This window comes from Oncorhynchus gorbuscha, unplaced genomic scaffold, assembly GCF_021184085.1.
Source record: "Oncorhynchus gorbuscha isolate QuinsamMale2020 ecotype Even-year unplaced genomic scaffold, OgorEven_v1.0 Un_scaffold_134:::fragment_2:::debris, whole genome shotgun sequence".
NCBI classification, from domain to species: Eukaryota; Metazoa; Chordata; class Actinopteri; order Salmoniformes; family Salmonidae; genus Oncorhynchus; species Oncorhynchus gorbuscha.
The window spans coordinates 384,534-395,372 of NW_025744633.1; the positions used below are offsets into that span (position 1 = coordinate 384,534).

At 44.9% G+C, this 10,839-nt stretch overlaps 1 protein-coding gene across 1 annotated transcript; it reads left to right on the plus strand.

The window, feature by feature from the left end:
* The first annotated feature begins 2,682 nt into the window (after nt 1–2,682).
* On the plus strand, nt 2,683–9,042 carry LOC124016974 (hepatocyte growth factor-like). Its single transcript, XM_046332305.1, has 4 exons — nt 2,683–3,182; nt 7,501–7,654; nt 7,985–8,097; nt 8,707–9,042. Exons 1-4 carry the CDS (start codon nt 3,119–3,121, stop codon nt 8,823–8,825), a joined length of 450 nt encoding a protein of 149 aa, XP_046188261.1. The 5' UTR covers nt 2,683–3,118; the 3' UTR covers nt 8,826–9,042.
* Nucleotides 9,043–10,839: the final 1,797 nt, after the last annotated feature.

Genomic DNA, 10,839 nt, shown 5'->3' on the forward strand with positions numbered 1-10,839 from the left:
TTCCACACACCTGGTTTACATCTCCTCATGATTACTATGTGTATTTAGCCCTCTGTTCCCTCCATGTCTGTGTGGGGTATTGTTTATTGTCTAGGTTGGCACGTTTCCGACTGGGTTGCGTCGGGTTTCATTTGTACCCGTGATTTGTGGCAGCCGGTACTTTGTACTTGGTTGTTGTACTTTGTGCCGCCTCACTTGTTCCTTGGGCATTTGTTTTTGTGACACGGTTGAGTTCTGTTCTTTCAATTTCCTCAGTAAAGTACCTCTTTGTTCACTCATTCTCTGCTCTCCTGTGCCTGACCATGCACCAGCTACACCCACCGTATGACAAATATCTTATGCTTCACGGCATTGTGGCTGAACCACGACACTATCAACGTACAGCTGGCTGGTTATACGCTGTACCGGATAGAACAGCGGTGTCTGGTAAGACAAGGGGCGGTGGACTATGTATTTTTGTAAATAACAGCTGGTGCACGATATCTAAGGAAGTCTCAAGCTATTGCTCGCCTGAGGTAGACGCTTTCGCTGACAACTGGCAAGTGTCTTCACTGACATTTTCAACCTCTCCCTGTCCCGGGCTGATATACCAACATATTTTAAGCAGACCACCATAGTGCCTGTGCCCAAGAACACTAAGGTAACCTGCCTAAATGACTACCGACCCGTAGCACTCACGTTTGTAGCCATGAAGTGCTTTGAAAGGCTGGTCATGGCTCACATCAACACAATCATCCCAGAAACTCTAGACCCACTCCAGAAACCCTAGACCCACTCCAATGATGCAATCTCTATTGCACTCCACACTGCCCTTTCCCACCTGGACAAAAGGAACACCTATGTGAGAATGCTATTCATTGACTACAACTCAGCGTTCAACACCATAGAGCCCTCAAAGCTCATCAATAAACTAAGGACCCTGGGACTAAACGTCTCCCTCTGCAACTGGATCCTGGACTTCCTGACGTGCCGCCCCCAGGTGGTGAGGGTAGGTAACAATACATTCACCACGCTGATCCTCAACACAGGGGCCCCTCAGGGATGTGTGCTCAGACTCCTCCTGTACTCCCGGTTCACTCATGACTGCACGGTCAGGCATGACTCCAACACCATCAATAAGTTGGGGCGGCAGGTAGCCTAGTGGTTAGAGCGTTGGGCCCGGTAACCAAAAAGTTGTTAGATCGATTCCCCGGTAAAAATCTATCGTTCTACCCCTGAACAAGGCAGTTAAACCCGTGGTGGGGGGCGCCTTCTTTTATCCATACTTCGACCATTAATGGGTAGCCCGTAAGAAAGAGCTCTAGAGAGAGAAAGAGCTCTAGAGAGAGAAGGAGAGAGGTACTGGCAACCCCTCATTCGGGGCATTATTGTAAATAAGAATGTGTTCTTATGTGACACATATTAATGCCAAAATAACATGCAAAACAGGCTAAACTGGCGGGGCTAAACAGGTGGGGCTCTGCCCCATTTGCCCTGAATGAGGGGTTGCCAGTACCTCTCTCCTTCTCTCTCTAGAGCTCTTTCTCTCTCTAGAGCTCTTTCTTACCGGCTGCCCATTAATGGTCGAAGTATGGATAAAAGAAGGCGCCCCCCTCCACGGGTTTGTTTGCCCGGCTGGCTGGTACCTAAAAATGGGAAGGTTTCCAGCTGTGTTTGCCCCCCCTCCCACTCGCTCGCCACACCAAGAGCAAAACGCCTTACTGTAAGACTGTAGATCCTGTCACTGTCACCCAAAAGCGCTCCCGATGGGATGCCGCCATGAAACCCGAAAGGCAGCCTGAAGCTACTGTCTATGATGTGGGTCTAGGACCAAAATAACTGGCATGGCATTTTATTACTGTCCCAGAAATCTGATGGCAAGCCATTGCTTTGGGGGCAGCGTTCCAAGTTAAAGGTGGCCTGCCTCCAACATTCCTGCGTTCTCAACTTCTCAGATCTTACTATATTCCGTTTTTTTCGGAGCATTTCTGTTGATTATTTTAGTACATGCTGCGATTTAGAAAATAAACTAAATGATTATTTTCCCCCACTCATATTTTGTCTAAAATATTGCTTTAGCTTGGACATATATACATATATATATATTTGTCTCGTGGCATCTGTGGCATTTGCTGCAATATTCTCCAGTAGGCCTATATTTGGTTTCTCTCGTTTTTGAATTATCACTCATCTATACCATTCATGAGCCTACCATATGAGCAGACTTTAAAAAACGTTGAAAAGAGGTTACGCCGTTAAAAATACTTTGAAAATACATATTTCAACCAATTTTGCTCACTGGGTACATTCATTTAACACAAGATATAGCCAACTACTTTATGGAACTTGCATTCCACAAATTCTCAATTTCATTTTGGGGAAGATAACTGAATCCATGTGTTCAGGAATTTAAAAAAATGCACTGTCTTTGTTATGGGTCACCTAGGCTAATCCCGATCCGTTAATGTGCAAGGCGGTTTTTTGCGCATTTTGCCAGCATTTAGGTCATTAGGGGCTTAATCAATGCGCTGCATAAAGTTTCTACATGCATGTGCAAATCATCCCAGTTTCTTCTGCAACTTCAGCCAAAAGTCGGAAAAGTGTGTGGGGGGGGGACACAAAGGGGAGGATCAAGCCTAGTTCTCAAACATTTTTTCATATCGTATCATCAACCCAGTCCCCTTGAAGCATTGGACCCGGACACGTCCTAACCAGCTGTATTCAAATGTGCCAAATGAAGCCAAAATGCATAAACTTCTACATATTAGCTCTCAGTCTATTACAAGGGAAATTACATGTATCCGGTTTGGCATCACCCCCAGCTGCTTAAAATAAACAAGTTGACAAACGTACTTTACGTGAGGCTGTGGAAACTGGCTGAAGAAGGGACGAGAGTGCGGTTAAAGTGCTGGTTAATTGCCGCGCAGCTGGGGGAGGGGAACCGGTTTGATAAAGCGGACTGGGGGGGTTGAACCAGGGACGGCTTCTTTCCAGTAAAGGGGGGCATCGCTGACTGCACTGTGGGCTCTTCCTGTTAATCCCAGATCGGACCATATAAACAGGTATAACGCGGAGAGGACGGTCAATCAATCCACGCCGCAAACCTTGGATTAGGATAATACACTCTACTCCATCAAAAATGAAGGCAGATATCATCTGGATTTACAAACTTTTCGTGTGTGTTGTGCTCGCTGTGAATTCAGGTAAATTATACTAGGCAATATGACCTAACGGTAAACTATGTATAGCCTACATAGTCCGTCATTGATATTCGGTTTAGTGGCTGTGCGTATAGGCTATATCATTTTCATAGGCGTGAAAGGGAACGAGTTCTCTAAATATATCACACAGATCTGAAGACTTGTAAGTGAAATGGATTGAAGTGTAGCACTTCCATAGACCAATCATTTATAACCTACGTTTAACTGGCCGCAAGACTTTTACTTTTGCGCAGAAATATTGCATATGTCATGAAGACTAAAATGTTTATTTGTATTGGTAGCCTAAACGTAAAACATTATTAAATTAGTGGTTGATACATTGATACGCTGCAACATCTATCAAAATCCACAGTGGTGATCAATGGCCTGAATTATTTCGAGGAATTTGATAATGGTTGATATTGTAATTGGAATGTGGCGAGGTGGCCATGTCTTTAGTTTGTCCCTATGTGTGCATTAGCTGGCTGGTGCGACAGGGAATGTGCCTTGCGCTTTGGCATGTAGGCTAAGGTAACACGATGATGCTACTTAGTAGAGAGGATCATTTGTGAAACACTGATTTTTGGTCCAAATTTAACAGATATTCTTGGTTTCAAAGATTATTATTTTTAAAAGAGGCCTATATTGATCGTTGCCTATATCAGTGTTAGGCTATATTCATGAATTGGGCCGAGTGGTTCAATTGACTCGTAAGAAAATGTGCATGTCAGTGAGAAATTACTTTATGTTTTCACTGTCATAAATACCTAATGTATGTAGGCCTAATGCACGCGTTACGCGCGGCCATCTGCGTAAAGGTGACTATAGTACACATCATAGATCCTCTGCGCTGCAGTCATGTTTTTGAAGTGCGTCTGCTGGCGATATAACTGCTTTGTCATTAACATTAATGTTAATTCATTAATGTAATAGGCCCTTTACTGTCCCTGGAACGATAAATGCTTAGCTACTGAAATAATTTCGTGCAGTTATCCACGCAACTTATATGTTGATATAATCAAGCTAGATTGAAAACACCTAAATAGACCTATAACTAACTGCTCAGGGAAAATTACAAATTAACTTAATTTTAATTCCTGACCTCAGTCAAGGTAAATTTAATTGCTCTGGTTAAACCCAGTGGATGTTGTGCGCATGCCCGAATAGTCAGATTGTGAATCCTGCGTGTGCGCGCAGAGGTGAGCTGCGCTATAGCCACATCTGGACGCAGAGCCGCATTCCATTAACTCCCTCGCACATTTTCACTTACACAGATTGAATGCGTATGCAAATTCGATAACGAGACGCACCTTTAACCGGTTCCTTTGCTGTTTAAACAGGAGATGCGTTTTATTGGATACAGGTCCTCTCCACGTTGGAAAAGGAACGGTACCCCTCTTCCCACATTGACATGTTTAACGTCAATGCCAAGATAGTGGACTAAAACCTAATCCCCTAAAACCAAACCGAAGTTTGTCTTTTGGCATCACTCCCCCCAAAAACTCGGACTATATCTGACCAACGTTGGTCAACTTAAAAAACGAATACGCCTCAATCTAATATTGCGTCGGTGAGATAACGGAATGTCTCTTTCTCTCTGTCTGAGGGAGAGGAAGAGTCTGAGTGAAGTGCAATTGCGCGGAGTGAGGAGAGATGCATGTTAGAACAACAGCGTGATGAGTCCCAGATCTAGTACTAATGCCACCCAGGCATTGTGTCCTCCCAGAAACCATTCCGACCACGGAGAGTCTCACAGACATCACAGTGAGCTGCAGAGTACAGACGCAACGAATTGTCTCTGATGTGGGCGCGTTAACATGTTTCTTAAATTCAAAACTCCTAAGCACTTTTCAATTGAGAATTTTTCACTCTGGTCACAAATGATGAAGGAAAGACTGCACCACTAAAGTATATGCTCTTTAAATACTTTATTTATGGATTTTCAATAAGGAGAACTCTGAGAGACCATGTGATAACAAGTTTAATATCTTCAGTCCTATAAACCCCTTCACACCAAAAGTATGTCTAGTTGTAACTTCTCACATGTTCAATTGAGGTCCCTGTAGCTTTCTTATAGGCAACTTAATATCTGCCAGGAGACACTTAACAACCCTTAAAAGTCTACGCGGTTGGGGAGGTCTACTAAGTTAACATATGGAATTGCTTTAAGATGGTCATACCATGGATCATTCAGCTATTTGATTAACACTTTTAGGACCCCTGTAGGTATCAACAACATATATTCAAATATTTAATTTGGCCTCTACTACTATAGCCCATAGAAACACATTGAATAACACATTCAGAAATGGAAAAACCAACAGTCAAATAATACAAACAATGATGGTTCATTGGTTCTTGACCTATAAACAGCTGACTTCACTGTTGTAACGTTTAATGATGGGGCAGCTCTGGGCTTCATACACATTGATTGAGGGAAGCGGAGTTTGTGTTGTGTGTGTGTGTGTGTGTGTGTGTGTGTGTGTGTGTGTGTGTGTGTGTGTGTGTGTGTGTGTGTGTGTGTGTGTGTGTGTGTGTGTGTGTGTGTGTGTGTGTGTGTGTGTGTGTGTGTGTGTGTGTGTGTGTGTGTGTGTGTGTGTGTGTGAGTTTGAGATTGATAGCCGAGATTCTGTGTGTGCATGTCTGTCTGTCTACTCTCTTTCTGTTCACTGTCTCTGTCCTGTCTCAGAGTGCAGGAAGCAGTCGTTACAGAGGTATCATCTCTGTCCTGTCTCAGAGTGCAGGAAGCAGTCGTTACAGAGGTATCATCTCTGTCCTGTCTCAGAGTGCAGGAAGCAGTCGTTACAGAAGTATCATCTCTGTCCTGTCTCAGAGTGCAGGAAGCAGTCGTTACAGAGGTATCATCTCTGTCCTGTCTCAGAGTGCAGGAAGCAGTCGTTACAGAAGTATCATCTCTGTCCTGTCTCAGAGTGCAGGAAGCAGTCGTTACAGAGGTATCATCTCTGTCCTGTCTCAGAGTGCAGGAAGCAGTCGTTACAGAGGTATCATCTCTGTCCTGTCTCAGAGTGCAGGAAGCAGTCGTTACAGAAGTATCATCTCTGTCCTGTCTCAGAGTGCAGGAAGCAGTCGTTACAGAGGTATCATCTCTGTCCTGTCTCAGAGTGCAGGAAGCAGTCGTTACAGAGGTATCATCTCTGTCCTGTCTCAGCGTGCAGGAAGCAGTCATTACAGAAGTATCATCTCTGTCCTGTCTCAGAGTGCAGGAAGCAGTAATTACAGAAGTATCATCTCTGTCCTGTCTCAGCGTGCAGGAAGCAGTCGTTACAGAAGTATCATCTCTGTCCTGTCTCAGAGTGCAGGAAGCAGTAATTACAGAAGTATCATCTCTGTCCTGTCTCAGTGTGCAGGAAGCAGTCGTTACAGCAGTATCATCTCAGTCCTGTCTCAGAGTGCAGGAAGCAGTAATTACAGAAGTATCATCTCTGTCCTGTCTCAGAGTGCAGGAAGCAGTCGTTACAGCAGTATCATCTCTGTCCTGTCTCAGAGTGCAGGAAGCAGTCGTTACAGCAGTATCATCTCTGTCCTGTCTCAGAGTGCAGGAAGCAGTAATTACAGAAGTATCATCTCTGTCCTGTCTCAGAGTGCAGGAAGCAGTCGTTACAGCAGTATCATCTCTGTCCTGTCTCAGAGTGCAGGAAGCAGTTGTTACAGCAGTATCATCTCTGTCCTGTCTCAGAGTGCAGGAAGCAGTCGTTACAGCAGTATCATCTCTGTCCTGTCTCAGAGTGCAGGAAGCAGTCATTACAGAAGTATCATCTCTGTCCTGTCTCAGAGTGCAGGAAGCAGTCGTTACAGCAGTATCATCTCTGTCCTGTCTCAGAGTGCAGGAAGCAGTTGTTACAGTAGTATCATCTCTGTCCCGTATCAGACTGCAGAAAGCAGTCGTTACAGAAGTATCATATCTGTCCTGTCTCAGAGTGCAGGAAGCAGTTGTTACAGCAGTATCATCTCTGTCCTGTCTCAGAGTGCAGGAAGCAGTCGTTACAGCAGTATCATCTCTGTCCTGTCTCAGAGTGCAGGAAGCAGTCATTACAGAAGTATCATCTCTGTCCTGTCTCAGAGTGCAGGAAGCAGTCGTTACAGCAGTATCATCTCTGTCCTGTCTCAGAGTGCAGGAAGCAGTTGTTACAGTAGTATCATCTCTGTCCTGTATCAGACTGCAGAAAGCAGTCGTTACAGAAGTATCATCTCTGTCCTGTCTCAGAGTGCAGGAAGCAGTTGTTACAGTAGTATCATCTCTGTCCCGTATCAGACTGCAGAAAGCAGTCGTTACAGAAGTATCATATCTGTCCTGTCTCAGAGTGCAGGAAGCAGTTGTTACAGCAGTACCAGAAGAGTGAGGACACCAGGCTGCTGTGTCCAGATTGCCCCCAGCCCTCCATGGTCAAGAACAGCCGCTCGCTGGAGCACTGTGCTCGCAAGTGCAGCAAGAACAAGAAAACCTTCACCTGCAGGTGCATCTCACACAAACAAAAAAGATGGTCATAGAGACAGATGCATGCAAAATTCACAACTGTTTCACACACGTTTTTCACTCACTCACTCACTCACTCACTCACTCACTCACTCACTCACTCACTCACTCACTCACTCACTCACTCACTCACTCACTCACTCACTCACTCACTCACTCACTCACTCACTCACTCACTCACTGTTTCTCCATCTTTCTCTCTCTCCAGTGACCTACATTTTCCCTCTTTCCCCCTCCTCCCTTCATTCAGCCTTCATATTTCTTATCACCCAGTGCTCATCTCTCAACTACTTCCTGTCTGTTCTTACAGGGCATTCTACTTTGACCATCAAAACAGGAAATGCCACTTGCTTCCCTTTGACCGCTTCATGGACAGTGCTCACAGGGAACACAGGGTGAACTTTGACCTTTATGAGAAAAAAGGTAAATATAACTGTTGACTTTAGCTCAAACATGCCATTTTAGCCTTACACTGTCGCTTTTCCCCGTCCAAAGCCTCGTAAAATGTTGTCTTGGAAAAAACGCTGGATAACCGTTAATGTTGACTTAGCGAGATCTGCCTCAAACATGGCATTATACACTCTCTCTCTTTTCTCCGAAACGTTCTGAAATGTCAGTGGAAAGTTTATAGACGTTTATAGCAATGCAGATATGTTGTTTGTCTAGAGTGATGGTTCTTGTGGTGTGACGGATCCTTCCAGCTTGACTTTCTAAGGTTTAAGAGCTCTCCATGTTTGTTGACACAACAACTGCCTTCCCGCTCTAGTTATGTAACTCCAGTGGCCAGAGATGTGCACACAAACATGCAGTGAACCAACCAGAGCATAAACAACATGGCCGCTGTTTACAGTTTGGACCCAAGGGATTGTTTAAGCTGTGGAGTCTCGCGCTTGAGAATTGACGAAACGCCCCAAAGTGACATTTAATTAACTTTAGGGAGCTATATCTTCCATGCAAATAATGACAGTGTTTTGCTAACTCTGACATGAATGTTTGTCTCTCTGTCTTTCTTTCTCGTCTTGGCATTTTTAGATTATGTGAGGGAGTGTATCATCGGTTCCGGGGTGAACTACAAAGGCAGGAGGGCGGTAACCAAGGCCAAGATTCCCTGTCAGTCATGGACTGAATCCTTCCCTCACGAACACACGTAATTTTATCTATTTTACCGAATTTTTAAATGTTATTTTTCTGTGGGATATGCAGATTTGTCAGTCTGTGGTATTTCTAAGGCTTTGTTAGTGTTGGGCCTTGTAGGCTAAAGTGGGATTGTTGGGTGACATACTCCGATGGTTAATGAGTTGAGCTCCTTCCGTGTAAAACTCTTTGAGACAGAATGTCTCACACACACATACACACCTAACACACACCCACATCCTACCCCCCCTGGACCTATCCCGTCTTACATCGCTCTAGTTAAACAAAAAACAAACTGTCAGGGAGGGAGGGAGGGTTGGCAGAAAGGAAAGAGGAAAGGTCATCAAGTACAGTAGGTACAGCAGGAAAAGCTCTCAGGTTAAGCTAAGCGAGACCAGTGAATATCTAATGATGGTTTGGAGCCAGGTTCTTGTTAGCACTGCTCGTTAGCCACAAGACATTTTAACAGCAATGTTTGGGGTCGGAGAGGTAGGAGAGAGGAGATAATGGAGATGAAATTAAAGAAGAGTGGAGAGAGAAAGAGGGAGGGAGTGAATGAAAGAGAGAAAGCAGGCAGGGAAAGAGGGGGAGATAGAGAAACAGATGGATAGAGAGAGAAAAAGAAAGAAACATAAGGAAGGAGAGAGAGTGAAGGGAGAGTGAAGGGAGAGAGAGTGTGAAGAGAGTGTAGAGAGAGTGTAAAAAGAGTGTAGAAAGAGTGTAGAGAGAGAGAGAGAGAAAGAAAGAAAGTGTAGAGAGAGAGGAGAGAGAGAGAGTAAAGAGAGTGCAGAGAGAGTAGAGATGTATAGACTGAGGTAATGTGCTATGTGCTCTCCAGCTGAGCTCACTAAGCCACAGACATGAGAAAAATGCAAGCCTCCGACCCAGATGAAAATACAGGGCCCACTCTCACCTCCCCCAGGACACCTTGACTCTCCCCCTCCGCCCCCTCCTGATAGTAGTTGGTATAGTAGCTTGTTAGGTAAAGGTTGTGTAGTCAGTTGTATTAAAGTGTATTTGGAGGTTGCTCTATTGCAGGGTACTCAAGTCTTACCCTACGAGGTCCAGAGCCTGCTGCTTTTCTCTTTTACCTGATCATTAATTGCACACACCTGGTGTCCCAGGTATAGATCAGTCGCTGATTAGAGGGGAATCACACACCTGGTGTGTCAGGCATAAATCAGTCCCTGATTAGAGGGGAATCACACACCTGGTGTCCCAGGTATAAATCAGTCCCTGATTAGAGGAGAATCACACACCTGGTGTCCCAGGTATAAATCAGTCCCTGATTAGAGGGGAATCACACACCTGGTGTCCCAGGTATAAATCAGTCCCTGATTAGAGGAGAATCACACACCTGGTGTCCCAGGTATAAATCAGTCCCTGATTAGAGGAGAATCACACACCTGGTGTCCCAGGTATAAATCAGTCCCTGATTAGAGGGGAATCACACACCTGGTGTCCCAGGTATAAATCAGTCCCTGATTAGAGGAGAATCACACACCTGGTGTCCCAGGTATAAATCAGTCCCTGATTAGAGGAGAATCACACACCTGGTGTCCCAGGTATAAATCAGTCCCTGATTAGAGGAGAATTACACACCTGGTGTTCCAGGTATAATTCAGTCCCTGAGGGGAACAATGGAAAAAAGAGGTCCAGAGTTGAGTTTGAGGGCTGTTTTTATCTGGTTCCAGAGTTCTTCATTGTAACATTTTGAACTTGTTGTATCATTTCCCGCTGGATCATAATGCTGTCATTTCAGCATGCAGGTTTCCAGTTTACTGGGGCTAAATCTAAAGACAAGCTGGTGTGTTTATCCTTGTCCAGAGAGAGAGATGGGGAGAGAGACACACACACACAGAGAGAGAGAGAGAGAGAGAGAGAGAGAGAGAGAGAGAGAGAGAGAGAGAGAGAGAGAGAGAGAGAGAGAGAGAGAGAGAGAGAGAGAGAGAGAGAGAGAGAGAGAGAGAGAGAGAGAGAGAGAGAGACACACAGAGAGAGAGAGAGAGATGGGGAGAGAGAGACACACAC